At 41.9% G+C, this 19,383-nt stretch overlaps 1 protein-coding gene across 6 annotated transcripts in view; it reads right to left on the reverse strand.

Annotated features, from left to right (window-relative positions):
* rtkn2 (rhotekin 2) overlaps positions 1 to 19,383 on the reverse strand; it is a 72,697-nt gene that overhangs the window by 21,024 nt on the left and 32,290 nt on the right. For 2 of the 6 annotated variants that reach the window (XM_059653160.1, XM_059653163.1), the window contains 5 exons: positions 8,176 to 8,375; positions 6,814 to 6,872; positions 5,324 to 5,377; positions 5,116 to 5,233; positions 1,580 to 1,780 (listed from right to left, as the gene is read on the reverse strand). In XM_059653160.1, coding sequence (XP_059509143.1) covers positions 1,580 to 1,780; positions 5,116 to 5,233; positions 5,324 to 5,377; positions 6,814 to 6,872; positions 8,176 to 8,336 — 593 coding nt within the window. In that variant the 5' untranslated portion in view covers positions 8,337 to 8,375. The other 4 variants (XM_059653161.1, XM_059653162.1, XM_048551137.1 and 1 more) reach the window with 4 other exon arrangements.

Below are 19,383 nucleotides of genomic sequence, written 5' to 3' on the forward strand. Positions count from 1 at the left end.
TGAACTTTTTTACCTCTCTTTCCCCCTCAGGGATTTCCTTTTTATCTTGTGGTAAACTAACTTTACTATCTTCAATGAGATCCTCTCCTCCTTTACCACCTGAAGATTTCTGTTTTCTCCAATTTCTATCCCACACAGATTGAAAATGATGTCGGAAGCCAAACTTTGACTTTTTAACCAACTCATAATCATTGCCATTTCTGCTGCTAATCCTGTAGTTTTAACTCTCTGTTCTTCCACATGAGTTCTCAACACTTCAGGAAGTGAATTTTTGAACTCCTTCAAAATAATCATCTGAGAGTGTCATATGTTTGATCTATTTGCAATGCTCTTGCCACCTATCAAAATTACTCTTTTCGATCCTTTCAAGCTCAATGTACTTCCGACCAGGTTCCCTCATTAGATCCCTGAAACATTGTCTGCAGACTTCTGATACCAGCTTGTATGCACTTAAGAGGCCTTTTTCATCTCAACATACTCCCCAGATACCTTCTCTGATAGCAACACAAATGTCTCATCCGAAACGTTAATTTTGACTTTTTTCTTCACAGATGCTGTCAGAACTGCTGAGCTTTTCTGGCAACTTTTGTTTTTGTTCCTGATTTACAGCATCCGCAGTTCTTTCGGTTTTTATTCAGAAAACAGATTATCTCACATGCAGTTCTCAAATCCAAAATCTTTTTCTGAGAGAGAGAGTAGCAGCTGGGAGAGATTCACTGTCTTCCAGCTCTTCTGAGGCCCTAGCAACAACTGCTGAAAGCTAACTAAAAATCCTGGTTCTGTGAGATCTTGACCACACCCACGCAAGCTCTTCTATTGTTCCAATTTTAAAAGAATCCCAAGGTCTCACAAGCTGTTTACTTAGCTGGCCTTCCAACTAGTGAGCTCATCATTCCCGCCTGAAAACCTCACTTAAAAAAAACAAAATAGCCTATTAAAGCCACAGCTTTGTCACAGAAGATTATAAGGTACTACCCTAAATGTGAAAAGTCCTCTTCAGACACATCTGTATTTGCCTCTTTCACATTTTGTAGCAACTTTGCAACGGCCATCATCGCAGTATTGGGGCAGGGAGGAGAGTGGGGTGAGAGTGGGTAGAGTTGGGGATACGGTGGGGATGGAGAAGGAATTAGCAAAAATGTAATCATAAATATGAAGAAGGGGCTTTTCTTCACTATTTACTCATCTTAAAGAATGGAATCATCTCAACAGACAAATTAATTCATTCAGGGACAGATTTTAACAAGATCTTACTCCAAACATAGGACCAGAGAACTACAACACTGATTTTACAAGAAAACTTACTCTTTAAAAAGTCTTAGGAATTTGAAACTGAAGAAGTGGTGTTGGAGTTAACCTTTCAGAGCTCTCCATTGAGCTTAAAATGTTAACTCTGTTTCCCTTTCCACAGATGCCACCTGACCCATCAGGTTTTCAGTACCTGTGACCTTTTGCCTTCATAGAAGATATGTCTGTTCAGTTTAATTACTTTACTTGAAATTAAAAGTCAATTAACGCTTCTGTCAATTCGAAGTACAATTGCATTGAAAAAGCATACTGAATTTTGAAAAGAACTCACACAACTACTGGGTTGGCAAGTAGGAGGGAGTCAAGGTCTCCGTTCTGCAGAGCAGATGTGCGTCTCTTTCCTGTTGATCTGCTGAGAGAGGTGCTGAGTTTTCGGGCTAGTCTCTTCGGAGTGTTGATAATTGAACTCCCCTCCTCCACGCAGGAACTATACACTTCCAACTTCAACTCGAAATCTGGCTTCACGTCATCACTGCAAAGAAACAGTGCCAAAAGAAGTCAGTTATTGGTACGCCACCACCGCCCCACCGGCCCTGGGTGAGTGGGCAAATCAATGGAAGATGCAGTATAATTTGGATAAAGGTGAGGTTATTCACTTGGAAGCAAAAACAAGAAGGCAGATTACTACCTGAATGGCTGCAAATTGGGAGAGTGGAGTGTGCAGCAGGACCTGGGTGTCCTTGTACACCAGTTGCTGAAGGTAAGCATGCAGGTGCAGAAGGCAGTAAAGAAGGCAAATGGTATGTTGGCTTTCATTGCAAGAGATTTCAAGTACAGGAGCAGCGATGTGTTGTTGTAGCTTTACAGAACCTTGGTGAGGCTACATCTAGAATATTGCGTGCAGCAAAGCTTTACCAGGCTGATTCTGGGGATGGCAAGACTGACGTGTGAAGAGAGATTAACTAGGTTAGGATTCTTTTTGCTAGAGTTCAGATAAATGATGGGGGAGGCTTATAAAAACTCATAAAATTCTAACAGGACTAGACAAGATAGATGCAGGGAGGATGTTCCCGATGGTGGGTGTGTCCAGAACTAGGGGTCACAGTCTGAGGATTTAGGTCGACCATTGAGAACGGAGCTGAGGAGACATTTCTTCCCCCAAAGAGTGGTGAGCCTGTGGAATTCATTATCACAGGAAGTAGTTGATACCAAAACATTGAATGTATTCAAGAGGTGACAAGATATAGCACCTGGGGTAAATAGGATCAGAGGTTATGGAGGGAAAGCAGTATTAGGCTATTGATTTGGACTATCAGCCACGACTGTGATGAATGGTAGAGCAGGCTCGAAGGTCCGAATGGCCTCCTCCTGATCCTACCTTCTATGTTTCTATATTAATTCCTGGTCGAAGTTGGAACGTGCAGGAAAAATAAAAGCATGGTATCAATTTTGAGCGTTATTAATGCTCAAAATTGATTAACACAGTCCAATTAAAAGATCACTTGAGATGTGAATCTCCAAAAATTTGTCAATTCATTGAATTTTGCTATTTGCTTTACAGAAACAGTTTCTCATCACTAGACTCTTTACTAAAGGCCTTGATGGAAGTGAACATTAATTGCCTATTAAACATGTCACAGAATATGAAGTCTGATCATTAACAGCATTAGCATACTTTTAAAATGATAATTATTAATCACTGCCATTCAAAAGCATTTTTCTGCCAAAGGGTGAGAGTCAAAGTCTAACTAATGGCATTGGTTGCAAAATTCCCTGCTCCAGTGGGACATGGATCGTAATATTTTAGAAATATTTAGGGTGACATGGTGGCACAGTGGTTAGCACTGTGGTCTCACAGTGCCAGGGACCTGGTTTGATTCCAGACTTGGGTGGGTTTCTGTGTGGAGTTTGCATGTTCACCCAGTATCTGCATGGGTTTCTGCCGGGTGCTTTGGTTACCTCCCACTGTCCAAAGGTGTGCAGGTTAGGTGGATTAGCCATGGCAAAACCCTATGTGGGGTTGCCAGGGTGGATCTGGGTGGGGTGTTCTTTGGAAGGTCAGTACAAACATCAGTGGGCTGAATGGACTCTTTCTGCGCTGTAAGAAAAAAATTGTACACTTTAATCGAAGTGAAGAAATAAGTCAAAGATTGTTCAAAGATTTGCCCTCCGACCAGCTACAAGCTGTCTAAACTTCAATACTCAGCTGAGATAAGTGGCTTGCATTCTAGGTAAAAATATTTTAGTGGTGACATCCAAAAGCAAAATTAAATATTATCAAGGATGGTTAAGAACTGTCCATTCCTTAAAAGACAGATTCACTGGAGAAAGAATAACTACTGATTGGAAAAGTGAAATGGAATTTAGGATGCCGAGCTTCAGTAGCAAAGAAAGCCTTACTGATTCATTCCTCGTCATTAATATAGGCATTGTGTACATGGCCAGTGCAACCAAGTAAAGCAGTCCAGTAGCCGAATTTCAGTCAAAAAACAGGAGCAAGCCATTTAGCCCATTGGGCCTGTTCTACCATTCAATAAGATCACTTGCGATTAATTTTTTAACTCAATTTACCTATTGTGCTTCAACTGTCCTTTAGCTGCACTACCTAACAAAAATTTATCAATCTCAGGTTTGAATTTTTTGAATACCCCCCAGTCACTATGTCAATTTGGGGGAAGTGTGGTCCAGATTACCACTTGGCAAGATGCAATCACAGTAACTTTAAAGTTGTGATCCCCTTGATCTGGATTCCACAAAACTAAGTAATTGTTTTATCTACGCTATTACATTCTTTAATCATTCTAAACGATGCAATTAGATTGCTTCTTAAACTTTTAAGACCAAGGCAACATAAGCCGAATGTATGCAACCTGAATTCATATTTAACTTGTTTAATAGGGCGGTACAGTGACTCAGTGATTAGAACTTCTGCCTCACAATGCCTGGGACCTGGGTTTGATTCCAGCCTTAGGAGACTGCCTGTGTAGAGTTTGCATGTTCTTCCCAAGTCTGTTTCTTCCAGATGCACCGGTTTCCTTCCCCAGACCAAAGATAGGCAATTTAAGTTGATTGGTTATGCTAAATTACTCTGTAGTGTGCAGGCTATGGTGGGTTAACTACAGCAAAAATGTGGGGTTACAGGGATAGGGTGGGAAGTTCTTTGCACTTTGGTGCAGACTGGATGGGCTGAATGGCTTCTAATGCACAGCAGGTATTCTATGATTCTTAATTTCACTTTCATTTGGTGAATCTGTGCTGCAACTGTTCCAAAGCCGACGTATCCTTCTTGAAATGTGGTAACCAGCCTGAGCTATAACACTTCATTTGGTCAGTCCTTGTGCAAACATAACTTGGATCCTGTGCATTCAGAATGTGTATGGAGTCCTTCAAACACCCTAGCCTCTTATCCTAAAATTACTTGAAAATTTCCATACTATTATAGAAGCTGGAATTTGAACTCCTAAAGCTTTTGGATGAGGTATTGAATTGAGGCTCTGTTTGCTCTCTTAGGTGGATGTAAATGCCCCCATGGCACATATTCTAAACAGGGAAGCGAAATGCACCCCAGTGTCCTGGTCAACAATACTCTTGCAACAGTGATGATGACCTTGCTATTTGTGTCATTGCTGTTCATTAACCTTGCTGCTTTTAAATTGGCTGCTGTTTACAAAAATGTCCATACTTCAGACATACTTGATTGGTAACACTTTGGAATATCTTACAGTCATGAAAAGGTGCCATACAAATGCAGGTCTCCTCTCAAGAAATACAAAAACTAACTAGGAATTAAAGTAATGTATTTCCTTTACTCATTTATGGTCAGTGGATGAGAGCACATGCAATGCAAAACAGTTTCTAAATACTTACAAAATCATCAAATTCTCAAAGCAGATGTCAGTAAGCGTCTTATCCACAATAACCATCTCGGTGTCAAAAATCTGAGTATGAATCTTCACCAAGCAAAACATGGCAAACCGTGGGCTCTCTAACACAGGGAGAAAAAGTTAATGCCAAAGTAGAAAGGGCACAGGAAAAGAGAAAGAGTCAAAAACAAACAATGCTTTTGAGTACTTACTGCCTCGGTTATTGAAGTGATCAGAGTCTTTCCACATTAATGGAATTCGAATATCTACAGTGAGAAAATATAATCACTAATGACAATAGTATAGTACAGCAACTGTGCAAACAGAAATTGCGCAGTTTAGGTTCAAATTTCAATTTTACATGGCTGAAGGAAAATATACTATTTATTGTTCACGCAACAGCAGGAGGAGCTAAAGCATCACATCAGAGTGAAAGGTGCAATCACAACAGGACAGGTTGACATAGGTAGTGTCGATGAATGTGAGTGACCAATGTAGCATTCAGATGAATCAGCTGGTAGCCAGATGACTAAACTATCTGTAAAACATCTGACCAGGCCAGGCTGTACTGAGAAGCAGGCATCAAGTCAAGGTGCAAAAAGCTTTATGGACAATTTCAACATTCATGTTTGTGTGTCCGATTCCCAGCATAGCCAAAGAATTAGTCAACTTAAAGCCTTGCATTACCAGAATAAAGATATTTGGAAATTTAAAAAAACAAACAAGGTTAGTACTAAAGAGTATTAGAATTACAAACATGTAAGTGATCACTTAAATTGCATTTATTTGGTGTTTTCAATATAGTAAAATGTTCCACAACATTTCACAGGAGCATCAAACCAATGATGACACTGAAATATACATTAGATTATTAAATGACCAAAGGAATAGGTTTAATGCAGCATTTTAAGATGTAGACACAGAAATTCTAGAGCTTAGAACGAGGGAAGTAGGGAAATGGACAAGAGGCTGGAATTTAATGCACTCAGTTGTCAAGAGCATTGTGGGGCTGGTTAAGTTTACAGAGACTGACAGGGTAAGACCATGGTGGGATTTGAACACAAGAAGACTATTTTAAATCTCCAGTGTTGGTCGACTGGAAATTGATGTAAGTCAGTGAGCAGACAGTAAATAGGACTTGAAGAGAATCAAAAAACAGGCATGGATGAATTCATGTTTCTGCAAGGATAAAAACTGGCCAGGGACAGGTAGGCTGTAATACTATGACAGCAGAAATAAACACAAGTCCACAAGAAATAAAAGTGAATTATGTGGCCCATCGACCCTACTCTGCCATTTAATGCAGTTGTGGCAGATGTTCGGCTTGAGCTCTACTTTTCCATCTGCTCCCCACAGCATTAGATTCACTGACAGCAAAAATCTGTCTAACCCAGCCTTAAATGTACTTAACACCGGAGCACACACACCCTTTTGGGTTGAGATTAATAGTTTCCATAGATTCACCACCCTTTGAGAGTGAAGTAATTTCTCCTATCTCAGTCCTAAAGGTTGGCCGCTCATAGCAACTACCTTATCAAGGCCTTTCAGAAACTTGTAAGCTTCAACAAGCTTGTTTCTTATTCTTCTAAATTCCAGAGAACATAGGCCCAATTGGCTCAGCTTCTCTTCATGGGAACATCAGAGGCAGTCTTCATAAAGGGCATTTAAAACAAATACAACGTAGATACACAAATGGTAGTACCGGATATTGCAACTTTTCCAGAACATGCTGAATGCTGTTTTATCTCAGTGTCTGACAACCTGTGGGAAAGAGAGAGCAAACAGTAAATATGGTCTCATATGTACGGATTCGAAAAGTGCAAGTTACTAATACACTGCTCACAATGGCAGCATGTGACATGTATCTAACATTTTGCAAAATCTGCTGTTATCATTTGATTATAACATACTGAACTGCTAATATGGTCTCTAATTTACAGTACTCACAAGACAACATTTGAAGTACAAAAGCGCCATCTCAGAAAGGTCTTTACAATTCTTCACGAAGAAGAAAGGGTGATTTGTTTCTGTGGCATGAAAAGATTCAGACCTTTCAGGCACATTTTCAAATAATATCCAACAAGTGGTATTCCTTTCCAAAACACTCGATGGCATTTTTTGTGGATATCCTACATGGCTTTCCATTACATATATTTTCACAATTTTAATTACTTGTACAAATTTGAATAGTGGTGAGTGAGGATGTGTTTGCAGAAATTGAGGTTCAGTGAAAACGCAGGGGCAGGGTCGGGGGGTGGGAAGACACACTCTATTGTATAAAAGTATTTAATAGGGATCTTAGGATTTCCTTATTTTTAAAAATATTACTCTTCCATTGGATGTGGACATTTCAGTTTAAACTGGCATTTATTGCTCATTCCTGATGACCCTTGAAGGTGGTGGGGAGCCATCTTCTTGAATCATTGCAGTCCATGTGGTGTAAAGACATCCACAGTGGTGTCAGGAAGGGATTTCCAGGATTCTGAGCCACTGACAGTGAAGAAACAGCACAATAATTCCAAGTCAGGACACTTTATAGTTTGAGGGGAAGTTGTATGTGTTAGTGTTACCATGCATCAACTACCCTTGTCCTTCGAGATAAAGGGATTTGGAATGGTGCTGTCGAGAGATTGACTGCAGTATATCTTGTAGATGGCACACACTGCTCACAATGAGCACAAATAGCAGAGGGGGTGAATTCTTAAGATGGCAGACAAGGAACAGATCCACATGGGCTGTTTTGTCCTGGATAGTGTCCGGTGTTTTGAGCGTTAATGGGGCCTGACCCATTTAGGCAAATGGAGACTATTTCATCACATTTTGCCTTATAGATGGTTGACAGAATTTGTGGAATCAGGTGGTAAGCTTCTCACTGTGGAATTCTGAGCCATTGATCTGTTCTTGTAGCAACACTATTTATAAAGTTGGTTCAATTCAGATTCTGAAATATATTCAGTTTACAATGGAACATTAAGCAATTTGATATAAGCTGAAATGGCAGCAATCAAGGAACAAAGTGGAAAAAGGAGAAGTAAAAACCTACTAATTATGAGTTCCAGCCTACCTCCCTGTCACTTTGGGCAGGGTTTGTTTCTCAGTACACCTCTGTACCTCTGCCACGTAGCTGCGGATTCGAGCATTACAGGTAAGCAGATTTTTTGCAGCATGCAGCGCCTGATCCCGTTGGGTGGAGGCAACAAGAAGTTTGCAGATTCCTTCCCGCATCCGAGTCTCAAAGTCAATTTTTTCCTGGATATTGGAGCCCTACAAGACAGTAGTGTCAATACTTGAGGTGGTAATTTGACGTATTGAGTGCATTCAGGTTCTCTGAAGAGCAATACAGTCAATCCTGTCCAATTTCCCTTTGAAAATACAGATCCTCTCTTTTCCTGCCATCCTTCTATGAAAGACTTTCAGGTCATTGCCACCCACTGCAGAAAAAAAAATTCCTCACAGTCCCCTGTAATTCTTGTCCAAAACCTAGTCTTCCCTAGACCTTATTCCTTCAGCTGGTGTGTAACTTTGTTGTTTGCTGTATCTGAACTTGTTATAAGGGACAACTCCAGCCTTTCCAACTTATCATCACAGTTCAAATCTCTCACCCCAAGAAACCATCTCCCTGCCCTCAGTGGCTCTAGCCTGATCTATATGGAACCACAACATATACCATCAAGTAATCTGAATGAGAAAGTAACAAAAAACTATGAAAAGTGTTGCATTTTCATTGTGTATTTAAAGGCCCCAGAAACTAGGAAATCACAGATTATGGGGAAAATGCAGGAAAGTGGACATGAGGCATATCCTATTCAATGGCAGAGCAGGCTTGACGGATCAATTAGCCTACTCTTGTTCCTATTTCTTATGGTCTTATGGCATCCCAAGGTGTTTTACAGCTATATAAGTCACTGTTGCTAATATTGGAAAGATGGCCACCAATTTCACCAACACTAAGTTGCAATGATGACTTGCACAGAACCCTGCTAAAATAATATGAAATATTTACCCAACTCTAGCCTGGCTGCCTGGGAACTAAGCATTAAATATAAAATTCTTATGTTAAGTTGCAATACCAGTCTCAATGTTTCTAAGGATCACATTTGGCTAAAATGTTCTTAAATAAAACCGACATTCTGAAATGAACAATGAGTCAACCTGGTCTCAGCAATTAACAAGTCCGATTTCTGGGTTTGTTCATTCAGGTCAACAGTCGTAAAAGATCAGAATCAGATTAATGCTTTGCTTCAGCCCAGAGACCATTAGTGATCAATGCAACAGCAAATCCACTATCCTTTCTGAAGCTGTGATCAGAGATAATAGGAGCTGCAGATGCTGGAGAATCCAAGATAACAAAGTGTGAAGCTGGATGAACACAGCAGGCCGAGCAGCATCTTAGGAGCACAAAAGCTATGTGCTCCTGAGATGCTGCTTGGCTTGCTGTGTTCATCCAGCTTCACACTTTGTTATCCTTTCTGAAGCTACTCAATTTTGATTCAGAACATTCTGTCTTTTATCCATCAGATGAGGAAGTCAATGGGAAGATAATGAAGATAGAGGTGATTCACTTTGGGAAGAATAATAGGAAGGCAGAATACTGGGTCAATGGACAGATTCTTGGTAGTTGGGATGTGCAGAGGGATCTTGGTCTCCAAGTACATAGATCCCTGAAAGTTGCCACCCAGGTTGATAGTGCTGTTAAGAAGACATACGGTGTGTTAGGTTTTATTGGTAGAGGGATTAAGTTCCGGAGCCGTGATGTCATGTTGCAACTGTACAAAATGCTTGTGCTGCCTTACTTGGAATATTGCATGCAGTTCTGGTCGCTCCATTACAGGAAGGATGTGGAAGCATTGGAAAAGGTGCAGAGGAGATTTACCAGGATGTTGCCAGTCTGGAGCAAAGGTCTTATGAAGAAAGGCTGAGGGACTTGGGTCTGTTCTCATTGAGAGAAAAAGGCTAAGAGGGGATTTAATAGAGACATACAAGATGATCAGAGGATTAGATAGGGTGAACAGTGAGAGTCTTTTCCTGAGGATGATGACTTCAGCTTGTACAAGGGGGCATAGCTGCAAATTGAGGGGTGATAGATTTAAGACAGATGTCAGAGGCGTGTTCTTTACTCAGAGAGTGGTAAGGACGTGGAACGCCCTGCCTGCCAATGCAGTTAACTCAGCCACATTAAGGGCATTTAAACAGTCCTTGGATAAACTTATGGATGATGATGGGATAGTGTAGGGGGAGGGGCTTAGATTAGTTCACAGGTCGGCGCAACATCGAGGACCAAAGGGCCTGTTCTGCGCTGTATTGTTCTATGTTCTACAGTGTGCTGAAGATGGAGAGATTCTCCTCCATCAGGTTGTAACAGACACCCCTTAGCTACTCCAATCAAGAACTGGAATAACAGCAACAAACCTCAACACTTGAAGGAAGAAAAGATCCAATTCCCAAATCTGAGGGGGACCTGACTCTAGGGCCTTTTCAGGTGTTGGGGAGGGAGAATAGTGGAGGAAGTGGTTGGTGAAGAAATTGGAAGCACTTTCCAGCAAACAGGTGCAAAGGCTTTTACCTTCACTTCCCTTCAGCTGCCAGCTTTCGTTGAGGTCTGGGATTCTCAGCTAAACAAAGTGAATTCTGTAAAGTAGGTTAAACCAGGGACGGCCTGCCTCATTAGCATTTAAATATGGTCAACATTGCCAAGTTAAGCTGATACCTTAACCTGTCTTTGTAAAACACATAGTGGGGCAGGTTTGAGATTTTAAACTTTATACTCAACCATCTTTGCATATTAAAATCCACTGATGCTTTGATGATGATAACAACAGTTATACTGAACAGACACAAAACACAAATGTTAATCAAATACAATCATTTCCCACCTCCTTGGATTGAATTCTTGAACAGACCGTAATGGCTTTTATGTTCTAACAATGTCTTTCAGATGAAACAAAAGACTGAAGGCCCATCTACCTGACCAGGTGGATGCAGGTGTGTTAAGAAGCAAACATTCTGGTCTATCACAAGCAGGCTTTCTTGCAAATAAACAGTACACACAGAAATATACATGAGACTGCAGCTTAAAGGTGGCATTGAGGTAAAGGCTGTTGTTTTAATCTTTTGTTTTCAAATGAAACTATTTAACTTTCAAATATATTTAGAGTACTGAATTTAATATATCACGGTACTGTATAGAAAGGAATTGGAAATGTAGGATCCTGGCATGATACCACATCAAAACAGACCATTAATATTTTCCTTTGGCACTTTTCCCTTATTAAATAATTAGCCTAATTCTAACAAAGGAATGTCCTACAAAAGTACCTGCTGTGAAGATGGCAGGTCATTCCAACCATTCTCTTAAGGTGTGATCAGGCATAGGTGGCAATGGGTGGCAATGGGTGGCATGACAGCACCAGGAACCCAAGGTCAATTCCAGCCTTGGTTGACTGTGGAATCTGCATGGGTTTCTGCCACCAGACCATGGTCTGGTCCTCCCATAGTCTAAATATGTGCAGGTTAGACAGATTGGCCATGCTTTTGCCCAACAGTTTCCAGTGATATGCAAGTCAAGTGAATTAGTCAGCGTAAGTGTGGGATTATGGGAATGGGGTGGGGCACTAGGTCTGGGTTTGATGTTGTTGGGAGAGTCGGTGTAGGCTCAAAGAGGCCATTCAGCCCAATCTACCCTGTAGGGATTCTATGATTCTAGTCTATCCAGCAGTTGCTTGTACAACCAAGGAGATGTGCAAATTTCCAGTCAGTGAGTTGCTATGAGCAACTTATCACATGTTCAACAATCTTTCCTCTTGATATGCTCAATCAAAGCAGGAAACTATAGTAACTTTTCCTGGATTTCCATACAAGAATCCAAAAATAACAGCGATGACATGTTCTAAACAAAGGGAAACTTTTCACATATTCAGTGCACCCCTAGTTAATGTTGTCACGAACCAGGTGATACCTGCACCTACAACACCGAGACCATATGATCTGTTAACTTACTGATATTTAGCTTTTGGGGAGAGCCCAAATGACCCAACCGCTATGGTGCGAGTATCTTAAAAAGTATGAGGAAACTGGGCAGTGCACAGGTTAAGGCACTGTTCTTCCACATTGGACTTCTGGCCCTGAATTCAGCACAGCCTGATTTGTCGAAACAGTTCCAGCTTGCAGTGATTGTGGACTGAACAGAAAAATCGACGAAAATTTGAAATCAAACTGGGGTAGGCAATGTTGTAGTGGCATTGTCACTCGATGAGCAATCCAGGTAACATTATTGGGACCCAGGTTAGAGCTCCACTATGGCACAAATCTTGATGTTAAAATCTAAAGACCATTAAATCACTGTTGATTGTCATAAAAAACCATCTGTTCACTAATGGCCTTTAGGAAAGGAAATCGATTGCCCTTATCTGATCTGACGTACATGTGATCCAGAGGTACAGCAATGTGGTTGACTCTAAATTGGCTTCCAAAGTGGCCTAGAAAGGCATTCATTTACATCAATCATTACAAATTCTCAAAAAAAGAATGAAATTGGACAGGCAACATGGCATCAACCTAGACATTGGAAACAACAAAGGCAAACTATTACCCTGTTACCCCTACAAACTCACCTTGAACAACATCTTGGAGATAGTGTCAAGATTAGGAAAGCTGTCTTGCACATTAATTCAAGCAACAACTTAACATTTTGATACTCACAGAATTATATCGTTAAAAAATGTCCCAGACAACACTATCACCATGCCTAGGTACATTCGGTCCCACCTAATGGACTGACCCAACAAAGGTGGCAGCACAATGGTGTAGAGTGAGGAGAGAGTTGTCCCGGGAACCCACAACATTGATTTTGGACCCATGAAGTCTCAGGGGCAAGGAATCACCTGCTGATCACCAGACATAGCAACCCTCTCAGCTAATGAATTACCACTTGAGAAAGCATTGAGGGTGGCATGGGCATAGACTGTACACTGGGTCGGGAACTTCAATGATCAAGGCTGGCAGCATGATGACTGACAGAGCAGGTCGACTCCTAACAGGGAATGCTGTAGACTGAGAATTAGCAGCGAAAAGCTTACTTGACTTCATCCACATTAATCTGCTTGTTGCAGATGCATTTTTCCACGACAATATTAGTCATTGTGGAGACAAAGTTCCATCTTCACATTGAGGATATCCTCCATTATGTTGTGTGGCATCATCACCAGGATAGACTTTGAAAAGATCCAGCAATTTAAGACTGGGCATGCATGAGGTGCCATCAGCCTTCAACAGCAGAACTGCACTCAAATGCAATCTGCAGCCTCACTTCCCGGCACTTCCCCCATTCAACTAATACGTCAAGCCAGGAGTTCAACGTTGGTTCAATGAAGAGTGCAGGAGGTATGTAAGGAGTAGTACTACGCATATGTAAAAATGGAGCGTAGACCTGATAAGCTAACGAACATGACTAATTGTGTGCCAAACAGCCTAATCAGCAAGTGATAGATAGGGCTATGCAATTATGCAACCAACTGATTACAGCTGATCTCTGCAGTCCTGTCACATCCAGCCTTGGATAATTAAACAAGTCATTGGAGGAGGAGGTTCCACAAATATCCAGCTCAATGATGGGGAAGCCCAGCATATCAGTGCAAAAGATAGCACTGAAGAATTTGCAACAATCTTCAGCTAGAATTGTTGAGTCAATGTTTCAACTCGGCCTCCTCCAGAGATCTCCAGTATCAAAGATGACAATCTTCAGCCTATTCTATTCACACCACATGATACCAAGAAATGGCTGGAGACACTGGATATTGCACAGCCTACATAACCTAACAATATTCTGGCAGTAGTACTGAAGATGTGTACTCCAGAACTTGCCATGTCCCTAGCCATGCTGTTCTAGTACAGCCACAAAGTTGGCATTTACCTGACAATGTGGAAAATTGCCCAGGTATGTTTTGTACACAAAAAGCAAAACAAATCTAATCCAGTCAATTACCTCCCAATTGTGAGTTAGTGATGGAAGTCACCAACTCTGCTATCAAGCAATATTTGCTCAGCAATAATCTGCTCACTGGCAGTCAGCTTGGGTTGTCCTAGGGCCACTGAGTTCCTGGTCTCATTATTAACTTGATTCAAAAATGGACAAAGGAGCTAAACTCCAAAGGTAAGGTGAGAGTGGTGGCCCTTGACTTCAAGGCCAGACTTGATTGAGGGTGGCATCAAGAAGCCTTGGCAAAACTAGAGTAAATGGGAATTTGGAGGAAAACTCTCCACTGGTTGGAATTATACCTGGCACAAAGAAAAAGACAGTTGTGGTTATTGAAGATCAGTGATCACTATTCCAGGACATCTATGCAGGAGTTTCTTAGGGTCCTGGGCTCAACTGTCTTCAGCTCCTTTATAAATGAACTTCCAACCACCAGAAGTGGACATGTTCACCGATGGTTGCACAACATTCAGCAACATTTGCAATCCCTAAGATATAGAAGCAGTCTATGTCCAAATGCAGCAAGACCTGACATTTCCAGGCTTGGGCTGAAAAGTGACAAGTAACATCTGTACCACACAAATGCCAAGCAATGATTATCTCTAACAATCTAATCTGCCAATCACCTCCATGGCATTCAATGGCAATACTATCATTGAGTTGATTGTTATTAACATCCTGGAGGTTACCATTGACTAGAAACCGAGCTGAACCAACCATACTCAGTCGTAGCAGTGTGTACCATGTACAAGAAGCACACAGAAATATACCACAGCTCCTTGGACAGCACCTTCCAAAACCATGACCATTATCTTCTGGATGGCTAAGGACAACTGTCTACAAATTGCCCCTCCATGCCTCACACTGTCCTGACTTGGGAATATATTGCCATTCCTTCAGTATCTTTTGGTCAAAATCCCGGAACACTAACAGCATTTGGGTGTACATAAAATGGACCATAGAAGTTCAAGAAGGTAGCTCATCACCACCTTCTCAAGGGTACTTAGGGATTGACAATGAATGCTGGCTGAGATGGCCACAGAATGAATGAATAAAATACTGCTGGCAATACTCAGCAGGGATGACGGGAGCTGTGGAGAGAGAAACAGAGGTAAATGTTTTGAGTTGAATATATAATATTAGACTCAAAACCCAGTTTCACTGTCCAGAATGCTGCCAGACCTACTGAGAGTAAGTGTTTGTGCAGTAGTCCCACAGAACAGGGATGACACTTGCTTGTGACAACAACCTGTATGCATTGCAGCTCCCACATGGCCCTGGCTGATCAAGAAAATCTCCTGCTTTTACTAAGATTTATTGATTGATAATCAATCTGCTTGATCATGTTATTAACAATTCTTGCTAATGATGGAGCCCAGCAAAGGTTCACCAGGCTGAGTCTCAGGATGGCAGGGCTGACATATGAAGGCAGGCTAGATCGACGGGCCTTGTACTCACTGGAATTTACAAGAATTAGGTGGGGGGGAGAAACATAAAATCCTGATTGAACTGGACAGGCTAGATGCAGGAAGAATATTCCAGTCGAGTGAGCATCCATGTTAGTATTCAAGTGGCAGAACTCAATGCTAGTATTTGAGGTCCTGAAACAGGAAACAGATTTTCTCCTTATAGAAATATAATCATGCCCGTCACATAAATCTTCTTAAACATTTTTAGTATTTGCACAATCCATTCCTACTTATTTCAATTGCCATAGTGAAGATAGCACCGATTGGAACAGATGTAGTATCAATATTCTGCCACAAGATGGCATCAATACACTGTGAACAGCCAGCACAAAAAAACAGGCGATTTGGCCTCAGCAGCCTGTCTCATAAACGCTTTTTGCATTTTGACAAGCTCACACATTAACGGTTGACAGATTTAGCAGGCTGTTATACAGATTGTTTACAATGATGTGACTGGTTGACACATGTAAAAGTTACTTGTTAAATATGACCACTTGTGAAATCAATCAATAAAGCTTGGTTGAAGCGTGTTAAAACAATGATAAAAAAATGTAAAAAATCTAAAGATAGTTTCACTACAATAACTTGCATTATACTGCACTAATGCAGTGAACCATTCCAATGCCTTTCACAAGGACATTATTGGACAAACTTTGAAACTAAGCTAAATAAAGATTTAATAAACACTGCAAATGTAGTAAAAGAGAACATGTTCTGATGAAAGGTCACAAAGCTGAACATTAACTGTCTCCACATGCTACAGAGTGAGAGAAAGACAGGATGTGTATGTGTGTGCGCTTGAGACAGTGTGTGAGTGTGCATGTGTCAGAGAGAGCGTGTATGTGTGCAAGAGAGGATCTGTGAGAGTGTGCGTGTGTGTATGTTTGTGTGAGAGAGAGTGTTTGTGAGTGTGTGTGTGCGTGCATGCGTGAGAGACAGGGAAAGAGAGAATATAGTGTGGTGGGGTCATCTGTAGCAGGCACACACGCAGGCTCTGTCACACGCAAACATATCCACACACGGTGGCGCACGCGCACATACACTGTCTACGCACACACACACAGCCTCATACACACAAACCACCATGCGTGCACATGCACACACAGATTCTCTGTCTCTCTCTCACACACACACACACACACACACAGTCTCTCTCTCTCTCACACACACATAAATACACACACACACAGTCTCTCCTGCTCTCTCTCTCAAACACACACAGTCTCATTCTTTCTCTCTCTCACACACAGTCTCTCTCTCTCTCAAGTGTGCCCGCATGTGCGCACATAGAGTCTATCTTACACGCACGCACACATTCTCTCTCGCCCACACATTCTCAAATACACACACACTCACACATACACACACACTTTCACACTCGCTCACACACACACACAGAGTCTCTCTCTCACACACGTACACATTCTCTCTCACACACACTCACATTCTCATACACTCTCACACATACACACACACATTCTCACACACACCACACTTTCTCTGTCCGTCTAACAGACACATTTTTTCTCTCACATAAGCACACACTCACATCCTCTTGGGGCACACACACACATTCTCTCTCATACACACACACACTCACATTCTCTCTCTCACACACACATTCTCTCTCTCACATTCTCTCACACACACACATTCTCTCTCACGCACACACTCACATTATCTCTCACGTACACACTCACACACACACAATTCTCTCTCTCTCTCTCACACACACACACACAATTCTCTCTCTCTCTCACACACACAATGCTCTCTCTCACATGCACAATTCTCTCGATCTCACACACACACACAATTCACACTATTTTTCTCACACACACAACTCTCTCTATCTAACACACACACACACACACACGCAATTCTCTCTGTCTCTCACACACACGCGCAATTCTCTGTCTCACACACACACGCAATTCTCGCTGTCTCTCACACACACGCAATTCTCTCTGTCTCTCACACACACGCAATTCTCTCTGTCTCTCACACACTCAGTCTCTGACACATGCACACTCACAGTCTCTCTCAGACACAGACATTATCTCTCACATGCATACACACACTCATTTTCTCTCACACACACACACACATTCTCTCTCACGCACACACTCACATTATCTCTCACGCACACACTCACACAGACACATTCTCTCTTACAACACACACTCATTCTCATTCTCACACACACACTCACATTCTCTCAGACACACACACACACTCTCTCTGTCTAGCACACACACAATCACATTCTCTCGCACACGTACACACACATTCTCTCTCACACACTCACATTCTCTCAAACACACACACACTCACATTCTCTCTCTCACACACACACACTCGCATTCTCACTCACACGTACACACTCACATTCTCTCTCACACGCACAAACACACTCACATTCTCTCTCACACGCACACACTCATATTTTCTCTCAGACAAACACACACGTATTCTCTCTCAGACACACACACACTCATTCTCTCTATCTCTCTCTCTCTCTTACACACACACACAATTGTCTCCATCTCTCTCACACACACACACACACACAATTCTCTAGATCTCACACACACACAATTGTCTCCATCTCTCTCACACACACAATTCTCTCCATCTCTCTCACACAATTCTCTCCATCTCTCTCACACAATTCTCTCCATCTCTCTCTCACACACACACACACTTCTCTCCATCTCTCTCACACACACAATTCTCTCCATCTCTCACACACACACACACAATTCTCTAGATCTCACACACACATACACACAATTCTCTCCATCTCTCTCACACACACAATTCTCTCCATCTCTCACACACAATTCTCTCCATCTCTCTCACACAATTCTCTCCATCTCTCTCTCTCACACACACACACACAATTCTCTCGATATTTCACACACAATTCTCTATCTCTCACACACACACAATTCTCTCTATCTCTCTGACATACATACACACACACACACACACACACAAACACGCACGCAATTCTCTGTCTCACACACACACACGCGCAATTCTCTCTGTCTCTCACTCACACACACCTCTCTATCTCTCAAACACACACTCCTCTCTATCTCTCACACACACACACCTCTCTATCTCTCACATACACACACCTCTCTCTCTCACATACACACACCTCTCTATCTCTCACACACACACACGCAACTCTTTATCTCTCACACACTCTCATTCTCTGACACGCACACTCACAGTCTCTCTCAGACACACACATTCTCTCTCACATGCATACACACACTCACATTCTCTCTCTCAAGCACACACACACATTCTCTTTCTCACACGCATGTACTCCCACATTCTGTCACAAAAACAGTCACACTCTCTGACACATGCACACTCACACTCTCTCTCAGACACACACATACACACACTCACATTCTCTCTCACGCACACACTCACATTCTCTCTCTCACACGCACACACATTCTCTCTCTCACACTCTCTCTCTCACGCACACACACTCTCTCTGACACATGCACACTCATTCTCTCTCAGACACACACATTCTCTCTCACATGCACACACACACAGACACACACACGCACACACACAGTCTCTCTCTCTCACATACACACACCACACAATCTCTCTCTCACATACACACACAGTCTCTCTCTCTCTCTCACACACACACACACACACACAGTCTCTCTCTCTCACACACACACACACACAGTCTCTCTCTCTCTCACACACACACACACAATTCTCTCTGTCTCTCACACACACACGCAATTCTCTCTCACACTCATACACACCTCTCTATCTCACACACACGCAA

The sequence above is a fragment of the Stegostoma tigrinum genome, chromosome 20 (genome assembly GCF_030684315.1).
Source record: "Stegostoma tigrinum isolate sSteTig4 chromosome 20, sSteTig4.hap1, whole genome shotgun sequence".
Taxonomy (NCBI): Eukaryota; Metazoa; Chordata; class Chondrichthyes; order Orectolobiformes; family Stegostomatidae; genus Stegostoma; species Stegostoma tigrinum.